An 18,433-nucleotide genomic window follows, 5' to 3' on the forward strand; every position below is an offset into this window, starting at 1 on the left:
AAAAAAAAAAAAAAACCCTTGTGAATGTGTAGAGACAGAGAATACATTAGTGACAGTAATGAGGCAGCACAAAAATATAAGTACAGTACTCTATGAGAGCAGCTTCCATACATCCTTCTACCATTCAGAGAAAACTATTAGTCAACTACTGTGTGCTAGGAACCATCACTAAACATATTGATTCCCCACTATAAACAGGAAAAACATAAATTCCTTGGACTGGCATTTAAGGTATTATTATGTCCAATATAATGCCTTTCTAACTATCCAGAGACACCGTAATTTACCATGCCAAACCCACCCTGAAGGATGTCCAAGTCCTTCTACATCTGCAATTTCTTCTAAAATAAACTCTACCTGTCAACCCAGTAGCATTTGACTTGTCCTGTAAGACATCATCAATTATCAACTCCTCTCTGACGCCTTCTCTCAAACATGTACTGAACAGATGAATAAAGAAAAAAATCCATAAAATCATATTGATGGGAAGAGTTGCTTTTCAGAACAAGATGAAAGGTACTTGAGGTAATGCACTTGTTTGCCATTTCCTAGTCTCATATTTGATCTAACATCTAACAGAATCTACAAAAACTGACCCAACAGAAAGGCAGCAAAAAGTAATAAATTAGTGTTTCAGACGCAAGGTTGGTAGTCATCTGCCTAAAATCAATGGCTAAAACTACAATAATTGATACAGTTTCTAAGGGAAACCTTATAGTGAAAAGAACAGAGGACCAATGGAGGAATCTAGGAGGTCAATTAAATGAAACTTGCATGAAAATGTATACAGACTCTTCTAGATAATTCAGAATGATAGTTATTATGGTGAGAGAAAATGGAAGCAAGTTACACAGCTCTACTGCAGCTAGCAGCTGATACTTCAAACCTAAATGAAATCAAACAAAAAGAGCATGTATCTGGTGACAAGCAGAGGGCTAGTTAAAAAAAAAAAAGGACAGAAGAAAACTGAGGTTAAAAAAAGATTAAAACAAAAGAAAGAATTTATAACAATGTGATAGCCTAGAATAACAAAAAAAAAAAAAAAAGAAAACTATTTCAAGAATGAAGGACACAAAAATCAAGCAAGATAAAGATACGGAGGCATCCAATGGATTTGAAATTATGGAGATCGTCAGTGACCACAGCAATAGCAGTTTCAGAAGAGTAGCAAGCGAGACGTGAACCAGCACTGAAGACTGAACTAGAGCTGAGTGAGTAGGGATGGGTGTAATGCAAATTTCCAAGAAGATTACCCGTGTGTTAGGGCAGGACAGAGTTATGTGTCAAGGAAAAACAACAACTATAACATTAAAAGTCAATAAATTACAGTAATGAAAACAATGTGATACTGGCATAAAACAGACACATAAACCAATGAGTAGAGTTCAGAAACAAATCCTCATATACATGATCAAATGACTTTCAATACGGGTGCCAAGACCATTCAACGAAGAAGGACAGTGTTTCAACAAAAGTTAGTAAGAAAATGGGATGTTCACATGCAAAAGAATGAAGTGGAACCCTTACCTTACACTCTATATAACAATTAACTCAAAATGGATCAAAGTCCTAAACATAAGACCTAAAACTATAAAACTTCTAGAAGAAAAGATAGGGGAAAAGCTTCATGATACTGGATTTGGTGGTGATTTCTTGGATATGACACCAAAGGCACAGGTAACAAAAGGAGAAAATAAACAAACTGGATTTCCTAATGTGTCAGGCATTCTGGACTTTCCAGTGATGCCACTGAGATGGCACCTGTCAAAAAAGCAGTGGTTCCATTTCTAGATTGTGGATCTTCAGATAAATTCTGCCATTTTTACTGCACTTCCTGAAAGTCAGGGTCGGCTTGTGAAAAGTTGTTAAACAACATGCTAAATGTGAAATGTCAACCCTCACTCTAAACTTCCCCTGTTCAGAACATCAGATATTTCATTGGGTTTTATAGTGGCTTTCTGATTTTTGGTATTCCACTGAAGAAGGGAGTTTGAAAGTTGTTGTATACTGTTAACGACTGTCTGTCCACATCCTGCCCGAAATACCATGATTGTTTATGGAAAGTATCTTTAATAAAGCTGGATACAGTTTGGGTTGGCGGGGGGAAACATGAAAAGACATTTCTCCAAAGAAGATCTACAAACGACCAATAAGCACATGAAACTACTCATTAGGAAATCAACTTCACTAATTAGGGAATCAATAATCAGTAACACTAATCATCACAGATATGCAAATCAAAACCACAGTGACATCACCTTACACCCATTATGATGGCTACTAGCAAAAAATAGGAAAATAACAAGTGTTGCCAAGGATGTGGAGAAATTGGAATCCTTTTGCACTGTTGATGGAATGAAACATGGTACAGCAACTGTGGAAAACAATATGATGGTTCCTCAAAAAATTAAAAATAGAAATACCTTCTGATCCCGGAATTTCATTCTGGGTATATATTCTAAATAATTGAAAGTAGTGTTCACAGCACCATTATTCACAATAGCTAAAACATTGTGAAGCAATACAACTGTTTATTAACGGATGAATGGATAAGCAAAATGTGCTCTGTGTGTATGTGTATATTGCGTGTGTGTGTACACACACATGCACAATAGAGTATCAGCCCCCAAAAGAAAAAAATTTCTGATATGTACTACTACATGGGTAAATCTTGAGAACATTCTGATAAGTGAAATAAGCCAGTCATAAAAAGACAAATACTGTATGATTCCACTTACATGAGGTACTTAGAGTACCTAAAAAATCATTGAATTACGAAATGAAATGGTGGTTGCCAAGGTGGTGGGAGGGGGAAAAGTGTTTCAGTTTGAAAAGTGTTCTGGAGAAAGTTGGTGGTGATGGATCCCCAACAATGTGAAAGTCACTGAACTTTATATTTAAAAATGGTTATGACAGTAAAATTTATGTTATGTTTATTTTACCACAGTACAAAAGAATTGAAAAAATATGCAAATAGACTATGACTTTATAATCTTGGGCCTTACATAGGAATGAAAAACAAACCCTAAATGTCTTCAATAAAAACATAAAACTCACATGACAACCATAACAAATATCTTTTAAAACCTTGGGGCTACAAAGGTGGCACATCTTTGGTAACGAGTTTCCCATCGCTGGTCTGGGTATTAAAACATTTAAAAAGATGGCTTCCTTCCTCCTTGAAAATAAGGACCAGCCGGTGCATCTTTAATGTTTTTCTATATTGGTAGAAAGAAGTGCTAATGTTATAGTCACTTCTACTAGTATACCGTGGAAAGGGCTGGCCCTAGAGACGGTCCCTTTCTTTTATCCAGAAATGACCAGATCATCAAAAAGAGATTCTTACCACCACCTCTGATGTTTGGCCATGATGTTGAAAGACATCCTTGTAGGGTAATTCTTCAAAACCCACATGGCTCTAGAGTGGCCAGTAACTAAGGTGGTTGGGAATTACATGTTCATTCTTCAATAATCTTGTGGGTTTTTTGACATAGATGACACCTCTTCCAAGACAAGATATTTCCATTTCAATTTTTGTTTTGTTCTTTATATGTGTCCTACAGTCCGTTCTCGTAATTATTTTCTTAATTGGAAAAAACATTTAGGGAGAGAATTTACTCTTTACATGCCACAGAGAAGGTTCTTCCCATTTCTCTTTGAAAATTCAACCGGATGCATAATTATGTAATTATCAGCCTTATATTGTTTTCAAAATTATCTGTAGCTTACCTACGCTTTTCCCTGTTGCTGCATTATTTCCATTCATTCCAACACCATGGGTAGACTACAATTAAAACACAAAACATCTATAGAGGTCAGTCAATGAAGAATAGAAATGATCAACAAACATGAAATACTTGTATTTTATCACTAACATGCTGTTGGGCTTTCATTTTAAATTATTTAATCCAATTTTTGTTTAATTAAATTAACTCAGAACCTGATTCCACATCTAGCAATATCATGCTTATTATTTATCTTTAAGAGGGTAAAATTTGCTGGGTGTGGTGACTCATGCCTGTAATCCCAGCACTTTGGGAGGCTGAGGTAAGAGGATCACTTAAGCCTAGGACATTGCAGCTGCAGTGAGCTATGATTGTACCACTGTGTTCCAGGAGTTTGAGAGCAGCCTGGGCAACATGGTGAAACCCCATCTCTACAAAGAATATAAAAGTTAATCAGGCATGGTGGCATACGCCTGTAGTCTCAGTGACTCGAGAGACTGAGGTGGGAGGATTGCTTGAGCCCGGGAGGTCAAGGCTGCAGTGAACCATGATTATGCCAATGTGCTCCAGCCTGGGTGACAGAATGAGACCCTGTCTCAAAAAAAAAAAAAAAAAAGGGGAGAGAGAGAGAGTAAAAATTGATGACTCAAATAAAAAGTTCTTACTTGGGATGGAAAAAAACATTAAAAAGATTTAGCATTTAAAAATACATATTTTTAATACGTATTTAAAAATACCGGTGTATTGGCATGTCCCTATATTCCCAGCTACTCAGGAGGCTAAGGCAGGAGGATTGCTTGAGCCCAGGAGTTCGAGGAGTTCAACATATACATACATATCTGATAAACTGTTTACATTAATTTATGTTCAAATTACTATTCTCATTTCAGGACTAAAACAGCATTCAAAATTCAACCATCAAGAAGATTTTATACAAACTAAAGAAACATTCTCAAATAAACTTATGAAAAAAATCTAATTTTAGCCTTCCTTATTTATGTAAACAAAAACCAAACTTTTAAGTAAGTTGGATCACTACAAGGATAACTACTAGAGCATGTTGAAAGGAAAATACTGACCAAAAAAACTTCTGGATGTTCTAACTGGGGAGAACTTTTCCTAAGGTTTTCTTCCTGAAAATGCTGGAGGTTTGTAGACAGCCCAATTCCAGAGGTCTGAAGCCTGCCTGCCCCACGTGTGCTCTGTAATCCTCTGCTTGTGCTCCGGGCCAGTGAAGCAAGAAAACTGGTATTATTTACACAATCAACAGGCTCTTTGGAAGCCTTGTTAGCCATTTCTGTGATATCCCGAGCCTCAACTTTGGAAATAACATCAGATCTTTTCCCAGGTGAATCAACTTTAACACCTTGAAAGCGAGGAGTCCTAGAGGAAGAACAATCAGTTATGTTTTGAACATCCAGTGACCGAGAAGGCGGCTGTAGTTTCCCAAATTCAAAACATTTGGACTGTCTCTGTGGTTTCACCAGAGAATTATGTAGCGACATTGGTGCAGAACAGCGAAGAGGTGACAAGAGTCTATTCTTGTGAGGACTTAATTCCCGGTAGTTAAGAACTGAAGTCTCTACTGATTCCCCACTCAGCACTCCCGCAACATGCTTAAGATGCTGCTCTGGAGCTTTCAACCCTTTGTCAGCGTTAGTGAGTAACAACTCCGGATTCACTTTGCATGCATCTTCTAAGCCGCTGCTCTGCTCATCAGCATTTCCATCTGCAAATGAAGCCAGTGAGCCCACTTTAGGTAGAAGTGATTCTTCGATTACACATTCTTCTGAAGGTAAGACAGTGTCCTCATTACTAGATGGCAAGTTTCCTAAAAAGTGTTTTGTCTGCGTAGGCAGGGATGATCCAAGATGGAGAACAGAGTCAGCAAGCTCCTGGTCATTTCCCAACTCCAAATGGGGTATCTGAGGAGGTAGTTTGACGTTGCTACTGAAGTGAGACAGTGTGTTATTCTCCCAGCTATTATTTTCCTTAAGAAATTCACCAGTGATAGAAGATATGGATCTCTCAGCAGGGAGTTGAGCTGCCAAACTTGAAATTCCATTCCTAGAGATTTCAGGCAGATATGCATTCCCAAAAGCAGGTAAACAAGATTGACCAATGTTGGGGAGGACCCTTAACAATCGGTGGCGAGATGGTGCAGTGGAACCACTAGAAGGTCGAGGAGCTATAGGTGGGTGAGGTTTTATCTTGACAGCTTTCTTGGGCTAAAAGGAATGAATATACAGTTTCTTTACACAGTCGTTTTCTCTGCCCATTAACAAAAATTAGTGAAGGAAGAAAACGTTACTTACCATAACATACTGGCACTTTTACTATCTCAATTTAAAATGTTTAAGAAGAATAAAATCTTAAGATTATGATAGGGAAGATGCTATTTTCCTTCACTGAATATACTTTTCCAGTAATATTAAAGAAAAATAATTTTGTTCTATTTTGCTTACTACTGTTTCTCAGAGTTTTACTATAAAGAAAATGAACTGATTATATTAGATATGACATTGCTGACCTATTTTAGATCTCCAACAATTTTTCCTACTATGTTTCATTGGATTGGTATACAGAAAAAAAGTTATCAACCCTAAAAAAAAAAAAAAAAGAAAGAAAGAAAGAAAGAGTTAAAAGGCCTAAACTGCTATCCTTGAAAAGACTTGCTGGCAACACTGGCCTCTGGCTGGCTTCTGGGAACATCTATTTCAGGAGGGTTCCCATGAACCTAACTGATAAGAGTGGCTCATTGTGCCAAACTATTTATGCAATAATACAGTTCATGCTGAACACTTGCTTTCCTTCTGGGAGTCTGAACTGCAAACGCTAGGCAGAGGGTGCCTACATGAAGAGGCCCAGTAAAATCCCTGGGCACAGAGTCTCTAATGAGCCTCCCTGGTAAACAACATTTCACATATGTTGTCACGACTCATTGATAGAGGACTAAGCACGTCTCATGAGACTCCACTGAAAGAGGACTCTAGGAAGCTTGTACCTGGTTTCCTCCAGACGTGGCTCTATGCACCTTTTACATTTGCTGATTTTGCCTTGTATCTTTTTGCTGTAATAAATCTTAGCAACAGGTACAACTATATACAACAACATACTACAGTCCTGTGAATCTTCCTATCAAACCATCACACCTGGGGTGGGTCCTGGGGCCCTCTGGCACAGTAGATTTTAATAAAAGTATCATAAAACTTCAAGATCTTATGAATAAAGTTGAGAACTAAACATAAGAAATCTCAGCTCTTAAAAGTAAGCAAAAATGGTAGCAAGCAGGCATGAGGATGGGATGGAATATCTTATGACATACCAATGCTCCCACTTATAGAAAATATAAAATATATGAAAATATAAGAAGAGCTAGATAATTCAGTGGATACCAACTGAGGCAAGAAAAATTAGAGGAGCTAAGAAAGAAGAACCTTAGAAAGATGAGCTGGCTCCTGTAGATGCTTTTATCCTGGAGATAGAGTTTCACTCTTGTCGCCCAGGCTGGAGTGCAATGGCACAATCTCAGCTCACTGCAACCTCCGTCTCCCGGGTTCAAGCAATTCTCCTGCCTCAGCCTCCTGAGTAACTGGGATTACAGGCACCCGCCACCATGTCCAGCTAATTTTTGTATTTTTAGTAGAGATGGGGTTTCTCTAGGTTGACCAGGCTGGTCTCGAACTCCTGACCTCAGGTGATTCACCCATCTTGGCCTCCCAAAGTGCTGGGATTACGGTGTGAGCCACCACGCCTAGCCCAATTTGCAATTCTTTATCTAGCAAAAAATCCTTCAAAAATGAAGGATATGACATCTGAGCTGTCAAAATTAATGACAGCTGCCTAAAACTGAATTTCTCCATGCTCCAGAAAAACTACACATATCAACAGCATACACAAATAAAATCACTCATAACCCTTGCCTCAGAAAAACTGGGAGACATATAATATGAACTTCAAAATATTTCCCAATCCAAGAAACTCATCTGCAAAGCCTATGCCTGTGGTGAGAGATAGGCAAGAGTAAGAGCTTCACCAAAATAAAATTTTAAAAAAGGGGGGGAGTAAAAAAGAAAGAAAAGGAGAGGTTTGCATAACCTGCAGCTGATGGAACAAAGAAAAATCCACAAAAGACAAAAATCCCACTTGTTTATGAAGATACTAAAAATAGGTCTAAGATATGGGATATCAAACACATGCTACTGAGAAATTAAAAGGAATTGACTTTATTTTTATGTGTATTTTTTGAGACAGGGTCTGGCTCTGTTACCCAGGCTAGAGTGCAGTGGACAATAATGGCTCACTGCAGCCTTGCCCTCCCAGGGTCAATTGATCCTCTGAGTAGCTGGGACTACAGACACACATCACCATGCCCAGCTAATTTTTGTATTTTTTGTAGAGACGGGGTCTCCCTATGTTGATAGGCTGGTCTCAAACTCCTGGATTCAAGTGATCCTCCCGCCTCGGCCTCCCAAAGTTCTGGGATTATAGGCGTGAGCCAACACACCCCGCCTTAAAGTTGTTCAGGATAAAGGAGGTACCTTCAAGAAGGCATCACTTTTGGAGGCAGAAGGGGTAAATTGAAAGGAAAAGGCACCCATTGAGACTTTGATAGTAAAAGTAAAAAAGAAGCAGGAAAGGGAAAGTAAGGATCCTACAAAAACAATAGTGAATCATAACTTAGAAAACATACTGACACTGCCCTCCAATAAGAGTGTCATTGATTTGGGCCTGGCATGGTGGCTCACACCCATAACCCCAGCATTTTGGGAGGCCAAGCTGGAAAGATCGCTTGAGCTCAGGAGTTCAAGACCAGCCTGGAAAACATGACAAAAACCCATCTCTACCAATAATACAAAAAAATTAGCTGCACATAGTGGCAGGAGCCTGTGGTCCCAGCTACTTGGGAGGTTGAGGTGGGAGGATAGCTTGAGCTCAGGAGGCAGAGGTTGCAGTGAGTCAAGATCATGCCACATATTACACCCCAGCCTGGGTGACAGAGCAAGACCCCATCTCAAAAGTGTGTCATTGATTTTAAAAACCTGCATTTCACTACACCAAAGGAAGAGAGTGCTCTTGAAATAAGAAACTTCCCTATACAAAATCCTCGCTTCTGTGTATTAATATATAACTGTTAATACTCATCTAAGTAAATAAAATTATGGAAAATACAGTTAGAAAATAAACAGAAAAAGGCAGACCAAATCCATGTAAAGTTGCTATAAAAATAAAATAGAAAATGAGAATCAGACATTTTAGCTAATGAAAATTCTCCTTAAAACAATGAAACAAAAGAAAACTACATCACAATATCCCAACTTAAGTATCTTTAAGTTAGTATTTGCAGATATTTTTAAAAATCTCATCAAATCACAAATGCAAAAACTCAAGGCAGAATGGATAAAAGTAATAGGAAGATATGAAATGAGAGGTGAGCAAACCCAGAAATACTCTGCACAAAACAAAATCATCCCAGAAATGAAGACTAAATTACAAGGTGCCCACAGAAGACTAGAATTCTAATAAACATTTAATAAAGAATACTGAAGAAAGGTATGAAAACAGCCAAAAGAATAAAAATAAAGAATGTAAAAGGATAAGAGAGAAGATGGTTGTATATTGGACATAGAAGTTCTAACAGGGCAGGCAGGGTATCTCATGCCGCTGAGGCAGGAAGGTCACTTGAGCCCAGGAGTTCGAGGCTGCAGTAAGCTCAGGCTATCGCACCCCAGCCTGGGTGACACCGCAAGACCCTGTCTCTAAAACAAAGAAAAAAAAAAAAAAAAAAAACGATGACAACGACTTCTAACTTACGTAAAAAATAAGCTCCAAAGGCCGGGTGCGGTGGCTCACGTCTATAATCCCAGCACTCTGGGAGGCCGAGGTGGGCAGATCACCAGTTCAGGAGATCGAGACCATCCTGGCTAACACGGTGAAACCCTGTCTCTACTAAAAATACAAAAAAATCAGCTGGGCACGGTGGCAGGCGCCTGTAGTCCAACTACTCCGGAGGCTGAGGTGGGAGAATGGCATGAACCTGTGAGGCGGAGCTTGCAGTGGGCCGAGATCATGCCACTGCACTCCAGCCTGGGCGACAGAGCGAGACTCCATCTCAAAAAAAAAAAAAAAAAAAATTCCAAAAACGAAAATAAACCAAAAAAACAAAGTACTAAAAAAGAAAAAACATAAATTCTAAGAAATCATCCTGAAATAAAAGAAGACTTGAATCTTTATGTTAAAAAGGCTCAAGTGTATAGTGAAAATTGACCCTGAAGAGTTAATTCCAAGATACATCCTAGTAAAACCATTACATTTAAAAGAAAAAAAAATCCTCATTTTCTCTAGATAAGAAAACCAAATCATTTACAGAGAAAAGAAAGATTGGTAATTAGATTTCCCAATGGCAATATAAAAAGCAAAACAACAGCAGAGCAACATTTTAGACAAACTCAAGGGAAAAGATGTGAACCAAGCATTTTATATACAGGCAAGCCGTATTCAAGGATTAAGGCTAATGTTTCCAGCGTTAAAAAAAGATGAATATTTAAGGTTATGGATATCCCAATTATACTGATTTGATGTTTACAAATTATATTCATGTATTAAATTATCACATGTATCCTGAAAATATATCTATTATGTATCAATGTAAATAGGAAAATACCAAAATAGAAGAAAAACCTACAATTAATATCATACATAATGGTAAAACAAATAAAAATGTTAAGTCTAAAGAAAAGGGTTTGAACATCAAAAAATTCAAGAATTACTGTACCTGCAAGCCTTTCTTGAGGACTTTAGATGAGCTTCTTCTAACCAAAATGCATGGAGAAACCTACAGCAAAAAGACTGATCATAAGAATGGAATATAATTGGCCGGGCACGGTGGCTCATGCCTGTAATCCCAGCACTTTGGGAGGCCAAGGTGGGTGGATCACAAGGTCAGGAGTTCGAGACCAGCCTGGCCAACACGGTGAAACCCTGTTTCTAATAAAGATACAAAAAAAAATTAGCCAGGCGTGGGGGCGCACACCTGTAATCCCAGCTACTCAGGAGGCTTAGGCAGAAGAATCGCTTGAACCCAGGAGGCAGAGGTTACAGTGAGCCAAGATCGCACCATTGCACTCCAGCCTGGTCGACAGGGTGAGACTCCATCTCAAAAAAAAAAAAAAAAAAAAGATGGAATATAATTAAAACTAAAATAAGGGTGAGTACAAAGATAAATGATTTGTAAATGCTATGTTTTCTTTAAAAAAGCAGAAACAATTTTTAATGAGAGGATGAAGAGAGAAAAGAAAAAAGTTCACTGACTTTCATTTAGTAACGGAGTTAAAGGATACTTAAAGCTGGCAAATGAAAGAGGAGGAGGTTAAATAAAGAAAAGGCAGATCAAGAACATGATAAACAGTATTAATGTAAAGTGAATCAATAAAACAAAATGCAAAAGCCTTCTGAAATACCAAAAAATACACACTTACACATTCATATATACAGATACACACAAAAGAAAGCATAGAGAAGGAAACTGTAAATATAACAAAATAAGACATTTAAGACCAAATATGAAGTCATATCAAAATATAAATGTGATTAAGTTACCTGTTTTTTAAAATTTCAAACTGGCTCACAAAGCAAAAACAACTCTATACTGTATATAAAGGAAATATATAAAACAAAATAACTTAAAAGTTAATAAATAGAGGCATGGGAAAAGGTATACCAAGCAAATGAAACCAAGAAGATACCTGTAGATAGGGGCCTGATATCAGGCAAGGAAAATTCAAGGGGAAAGTCAGTCAGTGTGATAGAGATCAAACATTTCACTGCTTTTGTAACTAGCAACACAGTGAAAATATAAGTTATTAGTATTTATGTACCAAATTACACAACTACCACCTTCTTACAGCAAAAAGTATGGGAAATGAAAAGAGAAATACACAGAAACCTATGAATAATAGGCCTTCATCTATTACTGTTCTCATTCTAAGACAGATCAAGTTGACAAAAAAAAAAAAAAAAAACCTTAATCAATAAGGTCTATCTTATAAATACCTAGCAAACTTTTACCTTTACGATAGAGAATAAACTGTCTTCTGAGGTATATATTCATGAAAAGTGCTACTAGATCCCAAAGAATAAAAGGCTATAAAGTAGAAATACAAACAATATTCTCTGAGTTCCAAGCAATAAAACTAGAAATTAAAAACAATGAAAAATCAAGCACGGCATGGTTCTGCACACATAGTCCCAGCCATGTGGGAGGCTGAAATTGGAGGATCCCTTGATCCCAGGAGTTCAGTAACATAGTAAGACTCCTACCTCTTAAAAAAAAAAAGAAAAGAAAAGAAAAAGAAAAACCAAAAAGCCTCTACCACCAGAACATTTTCAAAATATATTAAACTACTCGTGGACTAATGAGGAAACACCAACTAAAATTGCAAATTTTCTTTAGAAAAAGAAAAAGAAACTACTACAAATTAACATTATGTGCCTTCTGATGTGTTGCACTGAGAATAAATCATCTGTGTAGTATTCCTACCAAAAATGTTCAGCTTCCATCTAATCATAATGAAACAGCCAAATCTCCAAATTGAAGAATATTTTACAAAACAACTGATTTACATTCTTCAAAAATATTTTACATGAATGTCCAAATAAGGCTTAGAAACGATGAAAACATTACAATGAAATGCAATGCATCGTTCTTGATTGAATCCCAGATCAAAAACAATATAAAATGCTATTAAGCACATTATTAAGACCTGAGAAATATGAATATAGATGACATAATATGTATCAATCATAAATGAGTATGGTAACTGTATCATAATCATGTAAAAGGTGGCACTTATTCTTAGGAGACACATGCTAAATAAAGTATTTGGGGGAAGTGTCATGATATCTTAACTCGCAAATAGATCAGCTAAAAAAAAATCCAAACAGAAAGCAAATGTGGGAAAATATTAATTGATGAATCTAGTCTTATAACATTTCTAAATAATTAAACATTTCTCAGCCAGGTGTAGTGGCTCACGCCTGTAATCCCAGCACTTTGGGAGGCTGAGGCAGGCAGATCACAGGATCAAGAGATCAAAACCATCCTGGCCAACATGATGAAATCCTATCTCTATTAAGAAAACAAAAATTAGTTGGGCATGGTGGCACATGCCTGTAGTCCCAGGTACTCGGGAAGCTGAGGCAGGAGAATCGCTTGAACCTGAGAGGAAGAGGTTGCAGTGAGCCGAGACCACGCCACTGCACTCCAGCCTGGACAACAGAGCAAGACTCCATCAAAAAAAAAAAAAAAAAAAAGAATTAAACATTTCTCAAAATTAAAAAGGTAAAAATAAGTTTTCGGACAAATGCCGAGAGAAAATATCATCAGGAACCCTAAATGGAAGCACTAGTACTAGAAGTCTTAGCTGGAGAAATCAGACAAGAGAAAGAAATAACGGGCATACAAATTTGAAAAAAGGAAGTCAAATTATCCTTGATTGCAGATAATATGATCTTGTATTTGGAAAAACCGAAAGACTCCACCAAAAAACGATTAGAACTGATAAACACATTCAGTAAAGTTGCAGGATACAAAATCAACGTATAAAACCCAGTAGCATTTCTATATGCCAACAGTGAATAATCTAGAAAAATCAAGAAAGTAATCTCATTTGCAATAGCTACAAATAAAGTAAAATAAAATACCTAGGAATAAACTTATCTAAAGAAGTGAAAGATCTCTATAATGAAAGCTATTAAACATTGGAGGACACAAAAAAATGAAAAAATATTCCATGTTCATGAGTTGGAAGAATTAATATTGTTAAAATGTCCATACTGCCCAAAGCAATCTACAAATTCAACATAATTTCTATCAAAATATCAATGACATTTTTCACAGAAACAGAAAAAATAATCCTAAAATTTACATGGAACCACAAAAGACACAGAATAGTCAAAGCCATCTAAGCAAAAAGAACAAAACTGGAGGAATCACAATTATCTGACTTTAAATTATACTACAGAGCTACAGTAACCAAAACAGCATGGTACTGACATGACCATAGATGCACAACCAATGGAACAGAATAGAGAACCCAGAAACAAGTCCACAGACCCACAGTGAACTTATTTTTGATAAAGGTGCCAAGAACATACACTGAGGAAAGGATAGTCTCTTCAATAAATGATGTTGGGAAAACTGGATCCACATGCAGAAGAATGAAATTAGACCCCTTATTTTTCACCATATACAAAAACCAAATCTAAATGAACTAAAGACTTAACTCTAAGATCTGAAACTATGAAACTACTAAAAGAAAACACTGAAAGTAGGGTCTCACAGAGATATTTGTATACTTATGTTCACAGCACCATTATTCACAATAGCCCTAAAAGATGGGGGCAAACCAAGTGTCCACTGAGGAATAAATGGATTAAAAAAATATGGTATATAGCCATACAATGAAATATTATCCAGCCTTAGAAAAGAAGGAAATTCTGACACATTATGACAATTTTACAAGATAAAAAACTTCTGGAGATTGGTTGCACAACGTGTTATACACTTAACATTACTGAACTGTGTGTACACTTAAGATGGTCAAGATAATTTTATGTCATATGTATTTTACCACAATTAAACAAAATTTAAAAAATTTTAATAGTGGAATCTAGGTATTAGATAAATAAGTGCTCATGGTAAAATTCTTTCAACCTTACTGTATATTGGAAAAGAAATAAAAATATAGATCAAAATTTCTCTCATGAACAAAATCCTAATGCAAAAATCCTAAAGAAAATATTAATAATTTAAATCTAAAGAAATGAAAAGGAAAATACATCACAACCAAGAATGGTTTATTCTAACAATGCAAGAATATTTCATATTTTTAAAAAATCAATTCATCACAATATCAGAATATTTTCATTCAGTGTAAAATAATTCTTATTTCTCTTTGGACTTTTTGACTATCAGTTACTTAGAAGTGTATTATTTTCAAATATCAGACAGTTTTCCACATATCTATTACTGATTTTCAATTTTATTCCATTGTAATCAGAGTGCATTTTTGTATTATTTGGAATCTTTTATAATTTATTTGAAACTAGTCTGGGCGCAGTGACTCATACCTGTAATCCCAGCACTTTGGGAGGCTGAGACAGGCGGATTGCTTGAGGTCAGGAGTTCAAGACCAATCTGATCAACATGATGAAACCCCGTCTCTACTAAAAATACAAAAAATTAGCCAGGCGTGGTGGCATGAGCCTGTAGTCCCAGCTACTCGGGAGGCTGAAGCAAGACAATCACTTCAACCTAGGAGGTGGAGATTGTAGTGAGCCAAGATTGTGCCACTGACCTTCAGTCTGGAGGACAGAGCAAGATTCTGTCTCAAAAAAAAAAAGAAAAGAAAAGAAAATTGAACCTGTTTTATGGCACACAATATGGTTTACCCTGGTAAATGTTCTACATGCACTTAAAAAGAAATGTGTACTCTGCTGTTTTGGGTAGAGTATACTGTAAATGGCAGTTGGGTCAAGTAGGTTGATAGTGTTTTTCAAGTCTCCTAAATCCACTGATTTTCTATCTGTTCCATCGATTTTTGAGAGTGAGATGTAGGAATCTTTGAACAAAAGTATTTGTTTATTTCTTTGTAGATTTTGCTTCATGTATTTTGAAGTTCTATTATTAGGTGCATAAACATTTAGGACTGTAAAGAAAGGATTTTTTTTCTTAATAGAGCTAGGTCAATTGTTCTCCAACTGAAACAAACAAAAAAAAAGATCTTTACCCCACTTTACATTATATCAAAAAAATTTCAGCTGGGCGCATGGCTCATGCCTGTAATCCCAACACTTTGGGAAGCCAAGGCGGGAGGACTACCTGAGGTCAGGAGTTCAAGACCAGCCTGGCCAACATGGCAAAACCCCATCTCTACTAAAAATACAAAAGTAGCCAGGCATGGTGGTACATGCCTGTAGTCCCAGCTACTCAGGAGGTTGAGGCAGAAGAATTGCTTGAACCAAGGAGGTGGAGGTTGCAGTGGGCCAAGATTGTGCCACTGCAGTCCAGCCTGGTGACAGAGCAAGACTCTGTCTCAAAAAAAAAAAAAAAAAAAAAAAAATTCAGCTGGACTAAACCTAAGTGAGAGAAAAACAATCATAAAGCTTTAAGACCTGTGGTAGGAAAATATTTCATCAAAAGGTTATCAAAAATGATAATCACAAAAGCAAACTGGGCACAGTGGCTCACGCCTGTAATCCCAGCATTTTGGGAGGCCGAGGCGGGTGGATCACGAGGTCAAAAGTTCGAGACCAGCCTGACCAACAAGGTGAAACCCCGTCTCTACTAAAAATACAAAAATTAGTCAGGCGCGGAGGCACGTGCCTGTAATCCCAGCTACTCGGGAGGTTGGGGCAGGAGTATTGCTTGAACCTGGGAGGTGGAGGTTGCAGTGAGCAGGGATCGCACCACTGCACTCCAGCCTGGGCGAGAGGGTGAGACTCCGTCTCAAAAAAAAAAACAAAAGCAAAACTGATTCGTTAGAATAGAATTAAAAACATTCACCAAAAGAGTAAGAAAGTAAAAGAACAAGTCACCAAAGAGTGTTAGAAATATCTGCAACCCATATATCTGACAAAGGACTTGTATCCACAGTATACAAAAATGCCTAGAAATCAATAAGCAAAAGGCAGAGAACTCAATTTAAAAATAAACAAAAGACTTGAACAGGCACTTCACACAAAAAAATATCTTAATGGTCAATAATCACATGAAAAGTCAGCATTATTCCTCAATAGAGAAATATAAATGAAAACCATTTACATAGTCACCAGAATGGTTAAAATTAAAAGGACTGACAATATCAAGTGTTGACAAGAATGTGGCATAAACTAGAACTCTCACATTGCTGGTAAGAGTGTAAATTGGTTCAAATGCTTGGCAAGATTGTTTGGCATAATACTAAAGTTAAACACATATCTTTCCTCTGACTCTGAAAGTCCATTGCTAGGTATATGCTCCAAAGAAACAAGCGCATATGTCCACCAAAGAATGTATGAGAATATTCAAAGCGGGTTTACTGATAAAAGCCAAAAGCTAGAGACAACTCAGATGTCCATCAAAAGGAAAAGAGAGAAGCAAATTGAGGTAAATCAATCACATAGTACAATAGTATACAACAATAAAAAAGAATTAACTGATACATGCAACCACATGGATAAATCAAACAAATATGTTGAACAAAAGAAACCAGACCATATTCTCTATGATTCCATTTATATAAATTTCAGGAATAGGAAAAACGTATTTATGGTAATAGATGTAAGAATAGTAGTTATTTCCGAGAGTGGGAAAAGGTAGATATTAACTGGGAAATATTATGAGGTAACATTCTGGAGTGAAAGGTCCTATTTTAATTTGGGCTGTGTCTACAGGAGTGTATATAAATGTAAAAATTCGTCATGTGGTATATTAAAGATTTTTGAATTTTATTATATATGAAAAGGAAGGGAACCATTAATAGAGTAAAAAGGAAAGCAACAAAGTGGTAATATGAAACAAAGGACTTTTATCTAGAATATATATAAAACTCAAAAAAAATTCTGTAACAAAAAACATACAACCCAATAGAAAAATGGAAAAATATAGGTGTTTTATTAAAAAGCATATCCAAATGCCCAATAAACATATGAAAGGTGCTCAACCTTCCAGGTCTCATCAGAGAAATGCAATTAAAACCACAATGTGATGCCACTACAAAGCAGAATTACAAAAATTACAAAGGACCATGCCAAATACTGGGAAGAATATGGGAAAACGGCAACTCTCATTCACTGTTGTAAAGAATGTAAACTGGTTCAATCACTTTAGAAAACTGACACTATCTACTAAATAGTAGATATCTTTATCCATAATAAATAACTATTAACATATTTTTAAAAAGTAACTATTGCAAGATTAAGATTAAGCTCTCTTTTTTTATCCTTCTTAGACCCAGAATGATCTTTAAAATGATGAATTATATTAAGTGCAGTATAATCCCTTCAGGTGTGCTTCTAATCTAAAAAAAAAATTTATCCCTTTTAGAAGTTTAATAAATAACTGAGGCCAGAAACCTGAAATAAATAATACTTTATAATATTTTCACAATGACCAACAGACCTCATTGCTGAGTGCCCTGCAGGGGTAAGCGAGAGATAAGCCTGGCCAAATGCCAACAGCTTCACCTTTTTGCTGAGATTCATATTCTTCATCTTAGCCTTCAGCAGCTTCATCTTATTCATAGTTATTGAATTTTCAATTATCTGTTGCCCAATAGAAGAAGGCTCAGTTTCTTCATCCTCATCTGTATCCGAACTATACATAGAACCACCACTGAAAAGGAAACAATAACTACTTGAAATTTTTCTGATACCTGCTCAGTGACTAAAAATGCTCTATATGAAACAGCAATCTATAGAAGTTACTAATGATAAAACACTACTTCCATTTTGTCAATGTCAATGTCAATGCAAGGAAAATATATTTCAAAGAATGTACTTCTTAAAAGAAAAAATGAAATGGGAATAAATATTATGATCTAGCATTACTGAAAATCTAGTATAGCTGAGCTCCTCCAAATTCAGCATATCATAAATGAAGATGTTTTGGCACCTGTTATATCATTCCCAAAGAGGCAAAATCCATTTCCTTGAGAATGTCTGATTTC

General features: G+C 36.5%; 1 protein-coding gene and 1 pseudogene across 4 annotated transcripts in view; both read right to left on the minus strand.

Annotated features, from left to right (window-relative positions):
- Positions 1-18,433, minus strand: part of LOC105517731 — a 731,019-nt pseudogene that overhangs the window by 418,275 nt on the left and 294,311 nt on the right. The gene's annotated exons all lie outside the window — the stretch shown is intronic.
- ZFAND4 (zinc finger, AN1-type domain 4) overlaps positions 1-18,433 on the minus strand; it is a 64,148-nt gene that overhangs the window by 4,998 nt on the left and 40,717 nt on the right. For all 3 annotated transcript variants that reach the window (XM_011950309.1, XM_011950308.1, XM_011950310.1), the window contains 3 exons: positions 17,952-18,099; positions 4,805-5,953; positions 3,730-3,784 (listed from right to left, as the gene is read on the minus strand). In XM_011950309.1, the coding sequence (XP_011805699.1) occupies positions 3,730-3,784; positions 4,805-5,953; positions 17,952-18,099 (1,352 nt within the window). The remainder of the gene's footprint in view (positions 1-3,729; positions 3,785-4,804; positions 5,954-17,951; positions 18,100-18,433) is intronic.

Source organism: Colobus angolensis, unplaced genomic scaffold, assembly GCF_000951035.1.
Source record: "Colobus angolensis palliatus isolate OR3802 unplaced genomic scaffold, Cang.pa_1.0 Scaffold306, whole genome shotgun sequence".
NCBI classification, from domain to species: Eukaryota; Metazoa; Chordata; class Mammalia; order Primates; family Cercopithecidae; genus Colobus; species Colobus angolensis.